The sequence below is a fragment of the Sander vitreus genome, chromosome 20 (assembly GCF_031162955.1).
Source record: "Sander vitreus isolate 19-12246 chromosome 20, sanVit1, whole genome shotgun sequence".
NCBI classification, from domain to species: Eukaryota; Metazoa; Chordata; class Actinopteri; order Perciformes; family Percidae; genus Sander; species Sander vitreus.
This window is the reverse complement of record NC_135874.1, coordinates 464,081-487,038: the sequence shown is the minus strand read 5'-3', so window position 1 is coordinate 487,038 and position 22,958 is coordinate 464,081. Positions and strand designations below refer to the sequence as shown.

Below are 22,958 nucleotides of genomic sequence, written 5' to 3'. Positions count from 1 at the left end.
TATTTAGGAGACAGGAAGTGTGTACTGTTTCATACCATTAGTTAGAGAGAATCTTTGACTGAACCCAGAGCCTTCTTTAAAGAGACAGTATTTTGGTTTAGAACTCTGATTGCAGTAGTTTCACCCACACCCACCACCTCTTGACTGTACGACGACATGGTAGGGCCATTGTAAGTACCAAATTAAATCAAATTAAGGAGCCGTGGGACGGGGGGGGGGAGATATTCCATAAAATGTTGGTTTTCATTTACATAGGGTGGCAGTAGCTCGGTCCATCGGGACTTAGCTTGGGAACCCGCAGGTTGCTGGTTCAGGTCCCTGCACACACCACCTGGAGAGGTGCCAGTTAACCTCCTGGGTACTGCTCAGGTTCCTTTGAGCATGGCACAGAACCCCCAACTGCTATATGAGGCAGCCCGAGGTAGCCCCCTTGCTCTGTCATATTTCCATGCATGTCTACAGGTCCTGTGTGTGTGTGTGTGTGTGTGTGTGTGTGTGTGTGTGTGTGTGTGTGTGTGTGTTAAAGCTTAGATCGGGCCCAAAAAATCAAGCCGACCCTACCCGTGCACGTTGTGTCCGAGCCCGGCCTGACACATTAACTGTAATTATGAGCCCGAGCTCGAGCCCGATTTAAACCCGACAATTTTTTAATTGTTAACGTGGGCCATTATAACTGACGTACAACTACAATTCCTTTTACCTGTGGGTAACAGATCAAGGCAGCAACATAATAAAAGCCCTGTAACCATATAGGAGACTTTCTTGTCTCGATCACCTAATTAATACTGTCCTTCGCCACGGTCTGCATGCCAACGCACTGGCCGACAACGTGCCGGATATAGGATCATATCTGCTGCTAAAGGACTCGTGCGATATCTGAAACAATCTGGCCTGGTTGAGCAATTATCGAAGACAGTGCTACAGATGGGGGAGACACAATTTAGCACAGTTTACCTCCCACTCAAGTCAGTGCAGGACATATACCCAGAGCTACGGGAGAAGCTGGAGAGGCATAGCTTTCTCCCCACCCAATTAAGCTAATAAAGTAATGATTAAAAAAGGCCCGGCCCGGCTCGGCTCGAGGATAGTGGCGGGACATATCGGCCCGACCCAGCCCGCGGCTCGGGCAGAGAATCTAAACTCTAGTGTATGTGTCCACAGAACGATTACAGCTTGTTTTTTTCAATCCTCCCAAAACACATTTTCTCCCTCATTGCTACTGGTATGCATAAAAACAAGTCTATGCATTCGTTACTTCGAGGCTGGACTATTGTCAGGTTGATCAAACAAGTCCCTTACGCCTCTCTAGTTGATCCAGAATGCTTCAGCGCGTGTACTGACAAGAACTAGGAAAAGAGATAATATTTCCTCAGTATTAACTTTCAAACATTTCTTCACATACAATTGACAGTACAATGTAGTGTAATCCCATCCTGCATTTAACCCATTCTTTTTCTTTTAGATTCTTTTTTGGGCTTTTCCGCCTTTTTTGACAGGACAGCTAGGTGAGAAAGGGGAGAGAGAGGGGGAAGACATGAAGGAAATTGTCAAAGGTCAGATTCCAACCCTGGACCTCTGCGTCGAGGCATAAATCTCTCAGTATATGTGCGCCTTCTCTACCACTGATCCAACCCAGCCACCATTTAACCCATTCTTAATATTAGTAGCAGTGGACAACTACACATAAAGCATCCGGGGAGCAACTTGGAGTTCAGTGTCTTGCTGAAGGACACTTTGACTTTGTGAGCCATATGCCCCCCCCGCGCCTCCCAACTTCTCTGCATTGGCTTCAATGCTGTAAAATCCAGGATTGAATTTAAAATCCTTCCTCTGACGTACAAAGCTCTTAATGGTCAGGCACCATCACATCTTAAAGAGCTCATAGTACGCTATTGCCCCACCAGAGCACTGCGCTCCCAGAATGTAGGGTTACTTGTGGTTCCGAGAGTTTCCAAACATAGAATGGGAGCCAGGGCCTTTAGCTATCAGACTCCTCTCCTATGGAACCAGCACACAGTCTGGGTTTGGGAGGCAGACATTGTCTCCACATTTAAGAGTAAGCCTTAAGGCTCTGACACACCAACCCGACGGCCGACCGTCGGCAGAAAAGGCAGTCGGACTGATCAGTCAGCTCCCCGAGGTAAAAAAAAAGTGCCTCGGAACACACCGAAGCGACGCCGACTTGAATTGTACGTTCTGTGCGTGCGTGAGACGTTCTGCTATAGTTTTAGACTGCCAGGGGACTTCTTATTACCATGGATGCAGCTGCTGTAGTGGTCCTGTTCGGCGCCCTGCTATGCCCTGCACTGCTGCTACTTTTAATAATAGTAATAGTTCTTAAGCAATCAGAAAAAAACACTGTAAATGTTATTTGTAATGTATTAAATGATAATAATGAAGGCCATGAGCCGAAATATGTTGTTAAAACAAAGTAGTTCTGTATATTGCTGCAACAAATGCAGAACAACAAATGTTTTTTTTTTGGCAAGACTTTTTCCCTTCTCCATGCACCTTGGAAGTAGGTGAAGTTGTGTCGTAAACAGCATGTGGACTGTCAGTCTGTGAGCACTCATCTAACTCTAACCAGCTCAGTGTGTTGAGTGGAGACTTACCTGGTAATCTGATGCAAGCTACTCTGTTAAAGGAGCTGTTCAGGTGAATTGATGAGTTGGAGGAGGAAATGGACTTTTGGAACTAACAGTGACCTATAATGCAGGAATATCCTGCAGTTGATCCGCTTATCTGGTTCAGGATTTAATGTACGATGTACCTACAGTGAAAAACCTATTCATGTTACTTCTGCTTTTTACTGTTCTGTTACAGTAAATGTCTGCCACAGACAAGGCAGTATCACCATCTAGTGACAGTACAAGGTATTGCCGACTCAATACTCATTGATTGGCTTTCATAAGGGCTCACTGGCTAATAAACACAAATCGATTTTATGTGATGAAGGCTTGTAATGAAAAGCAGGCGTTACATGGCATCATAGCTTAAATGACTAACCAACTGATCATGATACATCAGCAACAAAAAAAAGAAATCACACAAGCACATACAAATGAGACAGAATGCCATAGACAAGACCAACAAACTGTGATTGATGAGATTTTATTTGGAAAAATAAATAAGTCAAGCATAACTTTCTCTCAGTACATACAGTACAGTTAAAAAACAGTGTTATCAAACCCCATTCAGATTGTCACAGCAAGAGGAACCAACAGTTACAATGTTGTTAACTAACACATGTATTTGTCTAATGGGGCTCTGTTAGTTGATGTTAAAAGCAACAACATATAGTACACTCAATGTCCAGCTGAATGATATGGCAGGAATCAGAGAAAACAGCTCTACAGAAAATGATTTCCATGCAACAGGTTGTGGAAGTCCAGAATCTTAAGAAGATGACAAAAACAAAGAATGCACGACTTGCACAGGAAGATGGAAACATTTTGTCCATTATGACATATGCTAGCTCCTGCAAAATGTTTCAACAGCCCATTTTGATGTAGCTACAAAATATGCATGACGGTTGGACATCAACACGAAAAACAAATTAAACACTGATACACACAAACTGTATGGACTGGAATTGGGGCATGGCTTCATATCGATTTCCAATGTAACTGCACTTCCACATTCATAGACCTTTTGTGATGTTACAAGTTTGTTATAGGATTTACATTGGGTTTTCTTTTTCCTCCCCTTTAAGTGGTCGGTTGCTAAACCCCTATCCCAAACAATGATTGTCCAATCATTGCTTAGCAACCATAACTAAGCACTGCTTAGTACCTAGCGTCAGAGATATATAAACAGAGATGTGAGATGTGTCTCTGCCGCAGCCATCTGACTGTTCTGACCATAAAGACTCAGAGAAAAAAATATTTTGTGTTGCTTTTGGGGGATGTTTTCATGTGAAAGAAATGCCAAACTTAACAAAATGGAATGAAAAATGTGTTTTACAATATTTTAGGCCTACTGTTACCAACGTGTTGAATTTAATATCACAAGAGGTAACGTTAATCCTTCTTTTTAACATAAAGTTAAGGTACTGTCCTGATATTGAATCAAGCTAATTCTAGCTTGTGTCAGCTAAAGTTTATTTTGTCATGTGTGTGTTATTGAACTGCAGTTCCTCAAGTCAATCCCCATAGACCCCCATTTTAAAAAAATCCAAAATTCTCAGCAGAAATAAACATGTTTAAAGCCCGGTTTGGATCTCTAAGTGTTTAAACTATATTAAGGCTTAAGCCTACAGTTACTATCTATAAGATATTTTGGTATGAAACCCTGCATTTGTAAAGTACCCTGTATCATAAATACATGTCTGGCATTTGTAGCAAAGTAAACCACTTGAAAGTAGGTAAATAATTCAGCCTGAAATGTTAATTTTATTGTGGATAGATCTCCTGCCTCGGTAGACATGCATAAGGAGGCATGCACTTGTCCATCCCAAAATGGTGGCCACATCATTGTATTGCTCCAATAGATAGCAGCGGCCAATGAGGAATCTATGGATATATCTATGACCTAGAGTAGTCAACGAGAGTCACTTCCAAGGCCAAAAGTTAAGGCTTTAGGTAAGGCGTTCCAGTATGTATAAGTGTATATGAACCTTTTAAGTCTATTTTTAATGGAAGGCCATTAAAACAAATAACATATAGTTAACTTATAAATAACTTATAGATTTCGTGTTTAGAACATTAAAATAAATTAAAATGTGCCATAATACAGTTTGTTTGTGTTCACACGCTTCATGTTTAGACGTTAACACAAAACTTTTGAGTGCCTGTAGTTACCTTCATAATGATGATGCGCTGTTAGCCCATTCAATATCAATTAACAATCATATCCTAATCTGTGTCCTCTTGTACTGTTACCAGTCCTAACACTAGGCATCACTATGCACATTCACATGTCTGTGCCATCAATGAATCAGGATAAGTGACCAGCAAGTATGAGCACCATGTATAATGCTGTTTGCCTGATCTTTTATTTTATTTATAAAGATCTTTTTTTGGATAGGACAGCGATATGAAAGGGTAGAGAGAGGGGGAAGACATGCAGGAAACCGTCACAGGTCAAAGTCAAACCCTGGACCTTCTGCGTCGAGGAATAACCCTCTACATATGTGCGCCCGCTCTACCAACTGAGCTAATCCGGCCACGCCTGATCTTTAACATGGAATTCGTTAAACATGGAATTTGGGGAAGTTTACCTGAGACAACTTTGCCAAACTCATAGGTAGGTCCTCATCCTCAAAGCCTTTTATCATGTAAAGTGAAACATATTGCCTGACAATACTCAACACATAAAAGTAACTTATCATGTATTTCTACTGTAAACATTTAAGATTATTTGTCACATGTTCATGAATGGTGTTGTGTTACAAAGAAGCAGTGTTTCTTAAAATACTGCACTTTATTACAGGACGAACAAGTTACCCTGTAATACAAGATCAGTCCTATAATCCCATCTCATCATGCATCATTAACTGGTAATTATGCAGATGTTATTTGCCTGGGACCAATTAGCATTAGCATTAAGTGTTTTTTGCATCATTACATGGCACTGAGTTAACATGACATAAACATAGCCATCAAATGCATATTTGTGATACTGACAATACTTAATGCAGTGCTGGAATGGAAAGCTTGACAAGCATAGTAACAATAGTTAAGGTGTGCGAGGCTTACTGAAGGGTCAATTAAATATGTAATAGTATTTTAAATGTTTGAGAAACTGGAGATTTGAACTTGAAAATATTTTTATCTTCAATAGGGGGACCCTGCAGAAAATGTTTGGGAACCACTGTCTTATATGATATTATTGCCTAAGACTCAGAAAATTCAGAAATAAAACCTTGAAACTTTACAAAAATAAGAGATAAAAAATGGAGCACCTGGCAGCATTTTCTGTCACTGCACTGGCAACAACTGCTCTGATGGTGATCGCAACAGCACTGGAAGTGGGCGACCAATGTGGCCGATAACATGTGGTGTTGTATGTAGGTGTAGGAGATTTTTGGCCTGACTCTAGCAGTGGGTAAGTGAGGCAACAAGTACAGTTAATATAATGAATGGGCTTCCATATGGATGCAGGGCTGTGGAGCTACTGTTTGCATTGAGCAGGAAGAAAGGGCTGCTTGAGTTGGAATTGGAGTTGAATTGTGTGTTGTAGTAGTCTAAATCAGGCTCGGATTTGAGGGACGGTGTACCTTCACATCCACGCTCAATCTGCCCGCTGCGAAACAAAGCGTCATTGAGGAGATCTGGCAGGCGACCGTTGAGGTCTACCGACGCCAAACAGCCCTGGTAGCCCTCTCTGGAAGCCACCAGTTTAGGCAGGCTGCCATACATGCCTGGACCCAGTCCTGCGATGAACAGATCACCTGGGATGTAGAAAACAAAGGTAGGTAGGTAGGTAGGTAGGTAGATAGATAGATAGATAGATAGATAGATAGATAGATAGATAGATAGATAGATAGATAGATTTGACAAGATTTAAGATTTACAACATACATGGTGGATCACAATGACAGACTCCATACAAGATATTTAATAATTGTTGTAGCCTTAGGGCTTATTTCCATTGTGGTCCTCTATTGCAGAACAATATGGCAGATTGAATATGAAAGTGTCAAGAAAGTTGTAAAAATGACCGCAATATTTCACCAGATATTAAAGAAACATGCGAAGTTGAATATCTTCACTGACAACAATGCTAAAGCCAGTATTTTCTCCTTTAAAATTACCATTCCATGACGGAATGTCTGTATTTGTTTTGGCCTGTGTGTTGCTGTCAACTGCCCATTTTGACACCCAGGTTGCCAGACATAAAACGCAAACACACAAAAAAAATGGGCTGTATAAGATAGATCCATTCTACACGACCTAGAAAAAACTTGGCATCTTTCTGAACAGTTGCATAAAGAGAGACGTGGTAAAACGCAGGTAAATATTGGTAATGTATTTAAAAAATGGAGACAGCTTACAGCCCAAAAGGATGTTAAGTTGGCTAATTTCCTCCCAAACAGGTAAGCATTAAATTATTATAATTTATATCACGGTTAATGTAGTAGGTATGGTCATTTTCATTTTCAGACGTCTGATCTGCCACTAAATGTCCAATTAGATTAAAGTCAGCTTTTGGGGCGATTTCAGTCAGGTTGAAAATTGCCCCAGAAGTCTCTCATAGACTCATGTAAAAAAAATTTCAAATATCAGAGAAAATTTCAATACAATCTGTATGGGTTCTGGGAGGGCTTGCACTTACACGCTTCTGTCATATGTAACGTAACCATACCAGGTAGCAGCGTCTATCAATTCACGTACTACTGTCAAGACGGCTAGCGTTCAGTGCAACTCGATTGTCTCTTTGAAAGAAGTTCCTTTTAGTCGGCAAACGAATCAAGATAATTTGGCAACGAAACAATTAGGACCTCCCAGACCAAATTTAATCAGTCAACAGGTTTCAGGAAACCGAGGATTTTCCAAAAATTGGTATGAACGAAAAACCTGGCTGCGACGTAGCCAATGCGATGTTCTGCTACCCATGCCTACTCTTTCACCCTGAAGGCGGCACGGCAGACAACACCGCTTGGACAGCGACTGGTGTAACAGACATGCACCATCTTTCAGAAAAGATAAAGAAACATGAGCTTTCAAAGACACACATGGATAGCTGTTTGAGATTATTTGCCACTCAACTGGATGAGGGATACAGGCTAGCTGTCCGTCGCCACAACGATGAGGTTAGCAAGAGCCGTGTTTTTTAAGCTTCTTCCCATCTCGGAATCAACCTCAATCTCAATCGCCAGTGTGCTTTTGGAGAGACTGAACGGTCTTTTTGCCGACGACGAGAAAGTCAAACTTGATGGAGCCAATGTGACGAGGTGAAGGCTGGTGTGCAGCAAAAGGTGCGTGAGCATTTCAAGAATGCCCATTATGTGCAATGCTATGCGCATCAGCTGAATTTGATCATGCAGCAAGCTACTTCTCGCATTAAAAAAGTGAATATTTTCTTTTCCGATCTGAGCGGAATTGCAACTTTTTTTTCCCGGTCATCCAAACGGACCAGCATTCTTGACCAGACTGTTGCACGAAGACTGCCCACAGCTTCATCCACACGGTGGAACTTCAACAGCAGAGTCGTGAACACTGTCTAGGAGAATCGAGACAACCTCATACAATGTTTTGAGGCCATCAGGACAGGTTCATTGGGTTCATTTGACCAGCCCACTGTGAGAGAGGCATCTGGCTACATGAGGATGCTACATGATGAAGATTTAATTTTTTTTCCTGTGGCTTTTTCACAAAATCATGCCCCACGTTGATATTCTGTACCAGAAGCTCCAGAAGAAGGACATCAATGCTGTCTTCATCAAACGTGCCCTCGACAGCTTCACAAGCAGTGTGCGGGCCATAAGGTAAGATTAAACAATATCATTTGATCGTTCTCAAAGCAGAACTTTGTCATTTGAAAATGTATGCATGAAAGAAGACTGCATTTGTGTTAGAGATTACATTATTCTCATTATATATGGCCAGCGGTGTAATCTATCTTACTTTATGTACTGTGTATACTGTATACTGTGCTGACCATCCAGGCTAGTTGAGACACAAAGGCTAACTTAAACACTAAAGACTGCATCCCTGCCCATTTTAAGTGGAACTGAAATCTGTGTACTATACATGGATAAATTGCATATACCTGTGCATCACATAGACCACAGTACTGCACATAGCCTAACAAACACATTGATCTGTTTGCCTTGAGGGACTCCTCTCAACAGCAGCTGCAAGTAGCAACTGAAGCCAAAAGATCCAGAACGGCTTCGAGAGAAGAGGAGAAGTTGAGGCTGTCTGAAGAGGTCTGTGACACCATCCTGGATCACACCAAAGCAAGGTTCTCTTTCACTGACTCAAGACAGAACTCTCTCTGATCTATGAGAATCCTGAATTCAAGGGCTGCTGTGGTGCACTGGGACTGTACCTGGTTCTCATGAGCTACAACCTCCAGGAGACATTCTCTGAGACTGTGACTCTGTTGAATATCCTTATAACTACTCTCATGACAACAGCTGAAGCTGACACGAGTTAAGACATTCCTGCGAAATTCAATGGCAGGAACATCTGAATGCACTGGCCATGCTTTCCATGGAGAGGGAACTAGTCCTCAACATGCCTGATTTCAATGAGAAAGTCTTGACCGCTTTGCTGCATTGAAAGAGAGAAGAGCACAGTTTCAGTACAAGTAATGTAGCCTCGCTCTCTCTGTCCCTCTCTCTCTCTCTCTCTCTCTCTGTCTGTCTCTTTAACACGCACACACACACACACACACACACATATACAAATAGCTCTTGTGTGTGGCTTTATCTATCTAATAAATCGCACACACACACACACACACACACACACACACACACACACACACACACACACCCCAAATCAGTTCACAGTTGATGTTGTTTTAAATAGTTATTTTTCATTCATTCAAAAAAAAGTAAAAAAAAAAATCTGTTCATGTTCATTTTTACAAATCTATACAATTGGCCAGAATATGGTTGTTCATTTTTACAAAGCCATTCAAATAGCTATGTTTACCTTTCTAGAAATTATTTTCAAATGCTGTTTTCAAGCAAAATGTCTATCACGGTTCATGTTCATTTTCACAAATCAATACAAGAGGGCAGAATATGGAAGTCTATACAAATTGCTAATTACCAATAACTTGCATCAATGTTTTCAGTAGACTCTATCAAAAGCTCCTGCACACTTGTTGTGAATTATGCTCTGGTGCACACATTTCCAATTCAACCATGAAGTCTTTTTGAAGTAAGTAATAGTAAATGTATAAGTATATAATAAGTATATATTATATATTATAAGTATAATAAGTAAATGTGTACACTAGGTCAAGCCTCACTTGTTCATTCACTTATTTGGGAAGTAGCACTTTGGTGATAGCCTACATTCCAGAAATTGTAGTTCTAAAGATCCACTTCTCTCAACAATTTGTCTACTTGTTATTGCCATGCTGTTACTATTTATTGTTTAAAGTGTTTTTCCCTTCCCTTTACTCTAAAACATTATTAGGCTGCACTACCTTTGAAATGTTGTAAACGTGGTAAAAGCTCTTGCTGATCCTGCAATCTGAACAAATACCAATATGCTGTATTTTCAGCTGATATTTAATTTGTTTATGGAAATGCAGATTGTTTATGCAGTGTTGAGGAATGTGAAAGAACACCCTTGATTATTTGTACTGTGATAACTTATTTTGCTTTTGTAAGCCAATACTTTTGAGATCAGTCAATAAATGCTTCTGGTATTGACCCCTGTCTTTATGTTGTTGCTCAACATATCTTTTTAAAAATGTGTCCTGTTTATTGGATTAATGTATGTAATGAATAAGTGGAATAATTCATCGTGGAGCCATGTCATTTTGCTTATAAAGGCTCCTGGATGCTAATTTCTTATATAGCTTTCCACCTGTAACTTATGTAGCTAGAGGGGAAATCTTTCTGTTTCTTAATGTATCCATCGAATGGGTCACCTTAATCATTATCAGAAAATGTCAGGAGCCGCCACTGCTAACATGTAACTGCTAACGTTCCTGGAGGACCAGGGAAGCTGGCCACAGCTGTTTACCACCACCGTGACGAACAGAAACCACAACTTTGACTTCCTCATAATGGAAACATGCTATTTAACTTTGGCAAAACAACCATGTAGCCTGAATTGTTGAATTGGGACACATCTTATGTTCTCTACAGTTCGCTTTGCAATCTATGTTGTATGTATGTCTAACGTTATTTCATCCTTGGAGACCTGGACTCCTCAGGATCCTACCCCAGGATCCTGTTTGTGGACTTAAGCTCTGCCTTCAACACCCTCCTCCCTGCTCTGCTACAAGACAAGCTGACCCAGCTTGCAGACTGCAGCGTACATCCGCTCTGCTGAAAAGGTGGCTGCAATCTGCCATCTTTCCAGGACCTGTAAGCCTCCAGGTCGCTGAGGCGGGCAGGAAAGATTGTAGCCGATCCCTCTCATTGTGGACACAAACAGTTTGAACCCTTCCCCTCTGGTAGGAGGCTGCGGCCCATCACGACCAAAACCTCATGCCATTTCTTCCCCTCAGCAATAAATCTCACCAACAAGGCCCCGGACCCCACTGACTCTTAACCTGTCCTGGCATCCCATTCTTCAACCAACAGTCCTGACCTCAACCCCATTGAACACTTGTGGGATCAGCTTGGGCATGCTGTTCGTGCCAGAGTGACCAACACAACCACGTTGGCTGACTTGCGACAAATGCTGGTTTTAGTAGTTCAACAACGTACTAGACACAAGGAGCTGTAAACATGTAACAGATGTCAGGTCCTTTGCATACCTTTCAGGTCCAGGTTCTTGGCCCCGTTGATACTCTGACTAGTGGCTGTAGCGTCTACCTTCAGTGTGTGGGTGTTGCTGTTGTCCCGGGTGATGGCCACATTGTGCCACTGGTTGTCATTCAATGCCCTGTCACTTTTGCCCTTGATGAGGTTGGGCCCATTTCCCAGGTCAAAAACATAGTGGATGTATCTGTAGGAGAAATGTTATTGAAAGTATGTATATAAATACAGCTATGTATGCTAATTAAGGTGCAATAAAGCATGTGCAGTGGAGCACGGTGCAATCTATATCAGCATGTTAGAAACTTGTGCAATAGGGCGATGTGCAGTAACACTAGCACTCTAGCACCCCAAATCTTTTGTTTATTGTACTGTTTTATTGTTATTTTTCTTATTGATTTCATTGTGTTGAAAATTAACATCAACACCGGCTATAATCTTGCATATTTACAAACATTTTCATCAACATGCACTGTCCCTATGTTAAATAAAGGGTTAGGGTTCTAAATCTAAAATCTCAGTTACAGATTGCTTAACGAATCTTCAGCTTTCTGCCTTTGAAGCTGTTCCCTCTCTTCAGTCACTCTGTAGCTTGCGCCACCACATACCATGCTCGCCATTTTGACCAGTTGACAGTAACATAGAAATAATGTGTAATGAATCTGGGGATGTTCAATGTCTGATTTTACATGGAACTGCCTGTTTTCTCCCAATAAGACAATACACAGCCTATATATATATATATATATATATATATATATATATATATATATATATATATATATATATATATCAACATATTGCTGTAAATAAAAAATGTAAAGAGAAAGAAGTTTTTAATAAATCTTTTTAAAGTGCGTGAATAAATCCAACCGCCCCATGACAGATTTAAGATCACTATTCATGACTCGTGACCGATGGTTCGAATCCAACCCTTTGTTGCATGGTGTCCCCCCTCTCTCTCTCCCCTTTCATGTCTACAAGCTATCCTGTCAATTAAAGGCCATAACCCCCCACTTGGGGGGCAGTAGAAACAATCATCCGTAATAGTTAATATGGCCAACATGTTAGCAAAAGGTTGCTTATTTATACATCCAGCAGTTGAAGAGCAACATGATCATTCATTTGTATTGGTGTTTGTGTCCACCATGATGCCAATGGAGTGGTGAGAGTGAACTGAAACAGTAAGGTTTCAGAGAGTTAAACGATGAGCTGAAACTCACTATATAGCTCCTCAAAGTTGAGAGGCGCTGCAGATTCAGCTGATCATTTACTGTAGGTTCATCACTATGAGTAACTTTCACATTGTCATTATTTGGTAGACAAATAGTGCCACTACTAAATCTTCAAGATGTCAGTTTCCAAAAGGGTATCAAATAGCCTTTCAAAACAAAACTTACCCTTTAACAAGTTCTACAGCGATAAAATCATTGCCATCTCCAGAGTTGAAGATTATGAAGCCGTCTGGGGAGGTGGTCTTGAACTGGAAGAAGAGGTGCATGGATGTGTAGGCCTGTAGGGTGGCCAGGCTCAGATAGCTGCTCTTGGATTTAAAGGTGACAGGGTCGGCAATAATAGAACGAATCCCAAAGCGGGCATTGAGCTCGCAATAATCAATGTCACCATTCTTGCACAGGTCGATGTAGAGCATGCCGTTAAATCTGAGGAAAGGACAGGAACAGGCACTTGATATGATTGTGTTAAAACATAAAGTCTTACTTGTTCTTTAAAGTCTAAAAAACATATATTGGTCAAGAATAATTGTAAGTAAAGACTTAATGTTTGAATATGGGAGACCCTTAGCTTAATACAGTACATCTCCAGTTAATGCATTTTTTTTGCCATTTGTGGGCAACTCCAACTCTAGCTAGCAAACACACTGCCTGATGAATCATGTCTTACAAATATTTCATTATCTGAATTAACTTATTCAACTGACACAAGAAACAGTAGCATTAATTTCGTCTTGTGTTTAATTCCGCCAGATGAACGTAAATCCAACAATAACTATATAATCTGGTTTGGTCTCCACCACCTCCTGAGGAAAATATTTGACTCTTTATTGACTCAATATTCTTTACCAGCTACTCACTAAATTTGCCTTCTATATATGGGGAGAGTGCTGAGACTGGACCAAACAGTAAATGTGTGTAAAACCAAAATAATTAGCTAAAAGAAGCAAAATAATTCTGTAGAGCTACATCATTTTGGTGACAACTCTCTTTGGATTTGTTACCTTGTAATGTGATTTATTGCTAAAATGAAAGCAATTACTGTAAGACGTTAAACATACATACTGTATATATTTCAAAATTGAAGTAAAAGTAAGCGTTCTGAGTACCTAAGGCTCTGCAGATGACCAATGAAGCTGGACGGGATGCTGGAAACAAATCGACGCTCTGTCATGGTGCCTGTTTCGATGTTGTGGAACTCCAGGCGAGTGTGGTCGCCCACCATTTGGCCTGCAGACGGGGAGGGTGGAGGGGATGGGTTGAAAAGAAAGACAAAAACGAAAAGAAAAGAGAACACTGTCTGACACTAACACAAAAGGGCTGATTTAAGGAGAAAATTACATTAACAGTATTAGATGAATGCAAACTGTCACTAAAGGTAATATATCTTCATGCTTTCTTTGTAGCAGAAGTACATACTGATCAATCTCTATGACAACACACCACAGCATGGTGTAATACCACTGACAAGACACCACTAAGAACATTTCTTCAAGCATGAACCGAGTTAATGCAGGTAAGTACCTTCTGCTACATCATCGTCAACAGTTAGCTTGTAGGATTTGCCGCGACGCACCACTCGCACTGTATGCCATTCATTATCATTAAGCTTTTGCCCAGCATACAGGGTCTCCGGTCCCTTGCCTGAGAACAATAGTCAATCACAAAGTTAAAGACATCCTGAGCCTAAAACCAAACCTTTGTTTTCCCACCTGTCAACCATTGAATCATTGGCATAAATCCTACAAGCAGCTTAGTAGCTTGAAATTTTTAATTAAATTGCCTTAAAGTTTAGTTTTCAAACTAGAACATATACCTTTGGGAAACAAAGGTTTGGTTTAGTCAGTGAAATACACAGATAAAAAATACTTTTAATTCTCATAGAATACACCTGACCACAATGCTGCAGAACAGAGTCATGGCTCTCAAATAGTTTGAACTGAGAAAGGGCAACTACAGTAGGAAAATTGCTTTTACTCATTAAGGCTTAAAGAAATATTTTCCTTTCACTTCTTCCCTTGCTTCCCTCCTTTCATTTAATTATTTTTTCTGCCCTGAAATGCAAACCAAAACCCCCAAATTAAGCTAAGCCACACTAGATACCAGTCCAATATAAAATGTAATTTTTGGCCATTCGTAACCTATCCCTAATCTTTTTTGATCCATGACATGATGGAACACAACATCTTTGTTTTCCCATTTGAGGAGAGGTTTTCTGACAGGAAATACATGGCGCTCGTATATACGACGCAATGTAAAAATAGTCAAAGGGAAGCTTAAAGAACTCTGAGGAAAGATATTAAAGTGGCTTATGCAACCACGTCTACATTGTTACAAAATCTTGGAGTTGCGCGGCTCGGCGCTTAGACCCACAGTCGCCCAGGCCGCGTTTGCGTCATATCGCTGTCTGCACCGCGCCGACCGCACTGAAGGCAAGAAGCATGAAACAGCTTAGCAGTTCTTCAGTGCCCTATAAAACCCATAATGATTTCCTACTTTCACACTTTTACTTTTTTGGCAGGGGGGCATTGTTTGTCAGTACCTTCTAAAACCGTTTTAGGGTTTCAATAACTACTTGTTAAAAGTTAAAGAAACAATCATGTTCAAAAGAAACAACTTTGACTGTTGGTACAAGGTGCAACAGGACTATGGTGTCGAAGTAAGTTTAGAAAAATCATTAATTTACAATAAGACAAATACGTTACAGATGCCTGTTATAGCCCTGCCCCAGTATCAGCCATAACTACAACAGATAACTTCTAAAATAACATTTAAATATGATTAGCCTTATATAAAGACATTTCCTTCTGAATATTTTCTGTAAAAAGCTAGACTATATTTTGAATAATATCAATTTAGCTTAGCATGTTTTTCATGTGCACAATGTCTTCTTATGCCATTTAAAGCCACAGTCAAGTTTAGTTAAATTTGATGCTATTCTCATGCTTTTCAACGGTTCTCCTGTTTTAATTTTCAGCACCACCTGTTGAATTGCCTTTCAAGCTTTCTGAGAGTTGCCACTATGGCTACAGATAAAAAGTGTTCCAGTGCTGGAAATTTAGAAAACATTTCATACAAAAATCTAAGAAGGGTTCGAACATAAGAATGTTTGCCAGCAGTCCAAATGATATTGACATAGTTTTGTCCAGTAGCTTGTATTTAATCACCATTGTGTGTGCTGTGATATTTTTTATTTTTGTTGTTGTGATTCTAAATCTGTGACCTCAGAATGATCTCATATTAAAAAGGAGGTGCCGATGTCGGACTTTGTACTGGCTGTCAAAATTAAATTATTATAATCTTAATGCACGTGATGAAATATTTTAAAAAGAAGTTTGACAGTTTTGAGTACTGCCAGGTTTAAACATTTGAAAATGGTAACAGTTGAAAACATTGATAAGAAATTTAGAAAAGTAATCAAAAAGTAATTAAATGTAGTAAGTTACATTACTTTGATAAAGTAATTGAAATAGTTACATTACTATTATATTTTATATAAAACATTTTATATGTAATCGGAATCCTATGCCATTTCCAAAAGTAAACTTCCCAACACTGTGAATAAAGCATTCAGTTGTTATATTCCACTAATTTAGCAACTTGCTAATGCCCCTATGCTACATTGGTTACCACCACAAAAAGAAAATACTGCTGCTCATTCATTACAATGAAATTACATAAAGTGAATAAATGTTTATGTCAGATAGATTTTAATTGGCAATAACTCCCATGATTCCACTTAATTGACAGTCTTTTTTTATTTTATTTCACCGTGGGTCCTGACGTTGGAAATAGGTCCCAGCACTGGAGCTGAGCCTGAGCTTGGAGCTCTACAGCTGGACACTACTGTGTCAGGTTCAGTCAGGATCAAATGGTAATTAATGTTAAGTAGTTGTTCTATACAGGTAGGATATTACACACAGTTTTCAGGTACATCCAGTTAAATTGTTTGGAATAAAGCAGCCGTTCTTAGGATGATCCCTGAGCTCCATCACATAATTTTTACTTCCAGTAGCTAAAAGTCCAAACAATGTTTCCTCTGGGGAAGGAAATGCTCTCCTTTAAAGTTTATCATTACAATTTTCAGTTTTTCTGCCTAAATGTATTGCCTTAAAGGACAATTCCGGCGCAAAATGAACCTAGGGGTTAATAACATATGTGTACCAAGTCGAACGTTCTCTGGGACATGTTTTCATGGTAATCGAATGCGTTCATGTTTACATTCGGCCGCCATCTTGGAAAACAGTCATGAGCAGTCGAACCACCAACGCCGTGCAACCAGTAACCAGTAACATAGCTCAAACACAGCGTTCGTGATTCGACTGCTCATGACTGTTTTCTAAGATGGCGGCCAAATGTAAACACGAACACTACTGTCTTTATAATCTATCTTTTTAATTTAACTGTCTGTACACTTACAAAGTTCTCAATGCTTCGGTTTACATGTAGGGACCCTCATTATGCTACAGTTTAAGTGTGGTGCTATTTTGAACCTTGTTAGTGGTAGAAAATAGTGATTTACCAAGTGCCCCGAAAGCTAGCGTTAGCAGGTAACCACTGGTTTTGCGGTAGCTTGTTAAAAGCTAGACACACATTTGATTAGCATGCAAACATGTCCCAGAGAACATTCAACTCGGTACACATACAGTATGTTATTAACCCCTAGGTTCATTTTGCGCTGGAATTGTCCTAACTAATTAACCTAAACTTGTTTTTGGCTGTTGTTAGAGCTGAAGATCTTTGCCTGAACCCAACGGGTTTGGTTGAGTTCAGTCTTAATTTCTCTCATTTTACACGGGCTCGGGCTGGGCTTGCGCTCCGGATTGCGCGGTAAATGAGCGGTCAGGTGATGCGTTTCAATTAGCGTGAAAATGGATGCTGAGGAGGCGAAATGGAGGCTGGCCTCTGTAGGACTTATTTTATTTCTTTGTTCCAACTTCCAAGTGGCCTATAGCCTACGTTAGTCATGAATAAATTATGTTAAAAAATGTTTAAATGACTCATTCATGACAAAACGCAAAAGAGCTGTGTGCGTGCGCCCATTTGAATACTGTCGGTGTTAGTCCTCCGGACAGCGCAGTCTCTTTTTTCTTTCTCTCCCTTTTCCGCCGAGTGGCGTGCGTGCCCGCTCGCGGTGTGAAGCGTGTGTCTGCGCTATTCTCCGACATGCACTCTAACAATCACTGCTGATGGACAGCCTTTTGTACAGTTGGGCTGTAAACGGGTTTGGGCTTTTAAAATGCTGTCAATCAAAATCCAAATCAAAATGTACTGATGTAGCTTAGGAAATTAGTTGAAAGCCCCCTGAAAGCGTCTGACTGAGACGCTAAAGGAGACGTTTGGCGTCAGCAGCTAACTTGTCCTTTTTTGATGAGACTGGGATTGAGACTGTGCTGGTCAGCATGTCACCCATTTGTTTGCGGACTGCTATTTTGACTACATTCGAAAAAAAGAGGTGCTGGGAGGATGGCATGTCTAAGCCAGTGTCTTGTATGGTTACAATAGCGCCTTGCCCTAAGCTAAATGCTAAACAGGTTAAGTTGTAGAGTTTTAACCAACTGACGCGAGTCATCCAACAGAGTTTTGTCAGCGGGTAAACAGGGACCTCCGGGTACTTGTGCCGTTCATCTGCATGTAGGCTACTGCAGTACGCAGGTTGAAAAAATTGGTTGAAAATCTGCAGACTTCCCCTTGAGTTACCACCTAACGCTAGTGCTAACTAGCTTGCTTTGGTTAGCAAGGTGCTACAAAACTCTAAACAAGACATTTTTAGGCGACCAAAATGTTTTTTTGTTTTTATTAGCTGAAATCTTCATTCATAAATATGTCCTCATTGGTATAAAATTACCTCTGCCAATGATATGACTCATCCTCGTAAGCGAAGAATTTCTTATCTGTATTTACATTGGACAGGCAAGTCCATGGAGGCTTCCATGTCATTCCGACATTTTGAAAAACTATAATCGCTGAGAGGGACATAAAACACTAGCCTACCTGTCTAGCTAATCCACAACGCGTTTTCGTTCAGAGCCAGCATCACATGACTGAAACCTGCTGAAACTGTACTGTTGTACTGATGCTACGTTCATTATTTTTACAGTCTACTGTATTGTCTCCCATTGCAGTAGCGCCACGTAAGCGTAATAGCATGTCTGTTATTACAGACATGTGAAGTAATCACAAACATTTGCCTTGTTCATGGACTCATTGCCGTAGATGGCAATGTGTCTCTTCATTATTATGGTTAAGTAAATTGACACTGCAGCAGAGGTGTTCAGTTCCAAACAAGCTTATTGGCTTGACGGTTATAAACTAACGTTAAAGAATGGATTTAATTAGCGGAGGTGTTTAGCTCGGGGTAATGTTATTAGTGTTATAAGTTATGGCAAACGGTGTTGTCACTGCTAGGAAGTCGCTTAGTTTTTTCAACCTATATTGTGCGTTTGCTTAATTCATATTTACTTCCTTTGTCAGTATGCTGTGTGAGCGTTTTGTTCCTTAGTGTGAGGGTCAGGCTGAAGGAAGGACTGACTGACAGCTGCCAGATGGACACAAATTCCTTCCTTCCTTTTTTTAAGGTCAAGATCTCCATGGCCTCATTATGAGTAAAAGCAATCTGTATTTATTCATGAAAGCCTGACAACTGCTACGCAACTGAGACACTATAAGCAACTTTATTAAGCAGCAGACACACTTGAATTTGCATACAGAATCACCATTCCTAAACTTAGAATGTGTAGAAAGTAACCTGACAAATTTTCCTTGCAACTATCTTGTATATTCTGCGTATTTCTGGAGTCCAATTTTGATAATCAGTTTCTTCTGACCTAACTAATTAACTTAATTAACTACCTATTTTCCTATGTTTTTGTGTCTAAGTGATGACTGATGGGAACAACAATCTTTGACATTGGTCCAGTATTAAGCAAGATCGCTGCAGTCAGCAGCAGCAAAACAAGCTATAATGTAAGTTAATAGGGCAATTGTCCAGCTTGTATTTACCTTCACAAAAGTGCTCGTTTTGCCACTGACAGGCTCAGATTAATAGTCTAAGTGTCAACATGACAACATTATGGAAAGGATCCCTTCAGAGATAACCTCTTTGAGACCTTTTTTGTTTAACCAGAAACAGCTCTGAAGTCGCTAGCGCTAAACCCACCACACTCCATTTAAAAAAGCAATACTTTTAGTGTGTATAGAGCCAACGTATTTTCACATGTAAATTGGTAAACAATGTGTTCATTTCAACCAAAACTAGAGTTGTGATGTTTAGAAAAGTGAAAAGACGATCCAAAACGTTTTTTCAAATATTTTATTTTGAATGAAGTGTATTTTATGATCCTAAAATTACTGTTTATTTACATGGATTCTGGGGGGATTAGCGAACACGATTTCACGGATGTTTTTAGGTTTACTCTTTAACAGAAAGATCGACCTCTTGACAAATTAGAATATTAATCTGAGTCTTTCAATGGCAAAAAGAGCACTTTTGTGAAGGTAAATACAAGCTGGACAAATGCCCCATAACTTACATTGTAGCTTGTTTCGCTGCTGCCGACTGCAGCGATCTTGCTTAATGGACCAATTTCAAAGATTGTTGTTCCCATCAGTCACTTAGACATTAAAACAAAGGAAAATAGTCTCCAGGTTGAAAAAAATGGTATTTACCCTTTAAGCCGCCTACACGTGATCCGCTGTAAAACTGCTCTGTGCTGGCCGTTCCATTGTTTTGGGAGAGTCGTGCCGCCCGACTAGGCGCAGCGCTACCCTTGGCATCGCGCACCACTGGGAATTGCCGCCATGAGGATCGCTTTGCCTCTCTGGTCTGCGCCTTATCTCGCGGTTTTGCCGCGGCTTATGTGTAGGTGGCTTTAAGCCATGTTAATACTGTATGATGCCTTTTCTTCTAAATGTAGCTGTCTAAACAACTGCATTGTGGTAGATATTTTGGTTGAATGGAATGTGGGTTCTAGTGGTTGATTACTTGAAGGGTTCTTGAAGCATGAAGCAAGTACTGTTGCATGATATACTTGCCAATTTTTATTGGTGCGCTTTATTAAATTGTACCCGTTCATACCAACAATAAATTCTTTATAAATAACTACTAAATGAAAGGAATTATGTTACACATTCGTGTTAAAAAAGGGGGTTCTGGAGGATTAAAAATGGGGTCAGGGTTTAGGTAATTTGGCCTGTGGAGGTCCACCAAATAGACAAACTAAAACATCTACATCTACAGTAGTAAAATTATTAATAGACTTTTCAAACTAATTGTGTCAGTTACTAGGACCAAAGGTGTTATGAGTATAAAAGACATTTGATTAGAGTCACTCTCTCTCTTTTTGTACTTGTAGAAAAAAAGGAATCACCACTCATTCCATTTGACTGAGGATATTTCTCTTGGTTTCCGTTGAACTCTGGGTAGTCAAACCAACTGAGCAAACCCATCCTCTCATTGGTAGGCTTAAGAGAAAGTGGAGGGCGGTGCAGGACTCACATTTTAGAAAACATTTCCTTTTTTTAAAAACAACATCCATCAACATAGAAAGCAAAATGAAACTTGAGTGTTAACTTACTGGAGTTACAGATTATCCTGATACAGTCTAGATGGGGAAGAATAAATGACAGATGAAATTGCATCCTTCAAGGTTACTGCTGCAGACATCCAAAAACAAAAAGTCCACCCTTCCGGGGACGTACACATGCAGGAAGGCAGCCATTTTATTCATTTTGTATTTATAGTTAACTTAGCTAAATTACCTTAAAATAAATGAGATATCTTAAAGATTTCCCAAAACATGATTTAATAGTAAATAAGATAATGATGGACTTCTCATAGAAATGTGCTTTTTGTAAAAATCTGCTTTTCTAGTGCTTGTGCTCTTTTTTTTTTACCCATAGTACCATAATTCAAATTTACTAATTGTTTAGGCACAGTATTAACAGTAAAATGGCCACTTGTAGTACCAGCTACATGAGTTTTCCAACCCAACAATGCTGTTCCACTTTAGGTTTGAATATTCAGATTAGAGAAGTCAAAGTCTCTGGCTCCAAAGCCTCTGCACCAACAAGGTGGTAGCAGCCATCCATTTTAGAGCCACGGATCTTTGAAAAGTCAAGAGACGCAGACTGATTTAATTTGATTTGCTATTAAAACAGCATAAAAGCTTTACATTTGTAAGACAGTGGTGTGTTGGAATCTGTAGTAGAAAATCTAAAGTATGCGAACAGTCCCACTGAGGCCAGAATAACTGCTGTATGCAGCTGTGAAGACAGTGAGGGTTGGTCAACATGTGGCTGGTGGTTTCATGTGTCGTCAACCGCAACAGAAAAGTGGGAGCAAACAGCCACGATCCAATCAGCACCAGCACCATACAGAGGCACAGGAACCCCAACCATCTGATCTGGAGCACTATCTTATGAATACATGTGTCACTAAGCTAGATCAGAGGCTACTGTAGATCTACAACATTTTACAAATGTTCTGTAGAAAATCACACAAATTATCATAGACTAAGAATTCATAAGAGCTCTGACCAATTAGAGCTGCACAACATGAACATGTTGACTGAAATCTGGGATCAAATCAGTGAATGAGTTATCTAAATGTGCCTAGAATAACCAGCTATCGTTTGCTTATATTGCCGTTACTCTTACATTTTATGATTTTTACTATTCATACTGTATATACAAGATATCAATTGAGGTGTGACTCATTTTTCCTACTTCCTACAAATTATTATTGGGAGTGTTTGGAGGTATTTGGGGTCGCAGCCAGCTGTAGGTTTTGCTGGGCTCTGTTCTCGGGCTGTTTGCCTGACGGGCCGCAGGCTAAAGGCCTTTGAAGGGGTGAATACCATCTTTTGACAAAGCATGATGGAAAATGGAGTTGACAGGTAAACATAAAAACAAAACACAAAAAAGCATTGACTTCCAGAAAAGACATCATCAATAGCAAAGAAAACAACCACCTAGAAGAACAGGAAGGTGACAGAGAAACGACTTGATGTCAGACACAAAAATGAGGTTAGTGAGAAAGACAAGAAAAATTTCTTCTAATGTCCTGTTGAATGACAGACTGAAGATCAGTGGGCATACTTGGTGGAAGTAACCTCCTAGAAAGTCACAGCACACTTAGTTCTTAAAAAATACTTTGTTAGAGACCAGACTTTAAAACCCAGTATCTCTACGTCATAATGTATATTCTGCTTATTGTGCTGTGACTATCTCAAAAGTTCCGTAAACAATAACATGGATATGGTTTGTTTCATAAATGGGCCAAACATGTTTACCATTATAATAATATAAGTTATGATGTGTAGCCTAAGATG

General features: G+C 40.0%; 1 protein-coding gene across 1 annotated transcript in view; it reads right to left on the bottom strand.

Moving 5' to 3' along the window:
- The window catches only part of nrxn3a (neurexin 3a), a 240,667-nt gene that overhangs the window by 58,636 nt on the left and 159,073 nt on the right, over window positions 1-22,958 (bottom strand). The window contains exons 13-18 of the mRNA XM_078277724.1: window positions 21,204-21,230; window positions 14,152-14,271; window positions 13,737-13,857; window positions 12,796-13,056; window positions 11,395-11,585; window positions 6,218-6,391 (exon numbers count right to left, since the gene is read on the bottom strand). Of these exons, the coding sequence (XP_078133850.1) occupies window positions 6,218-6,391; window positions 11,395-11,585; window positions 12,796-13,056; window positions 13,737-13,857; window positions 14,152-14,271; window positions 21,204-21,230 (894 nt within the window). The remainder of the gene's footprint in view (window positions 1-6,217; window positions 6,392-11,394; window positions 11,586-12,795; window positions 13,057-13,736; window positions 13,858-14,151; window positions 14,272-21,203; window positions 21,231-22,958) is intronic.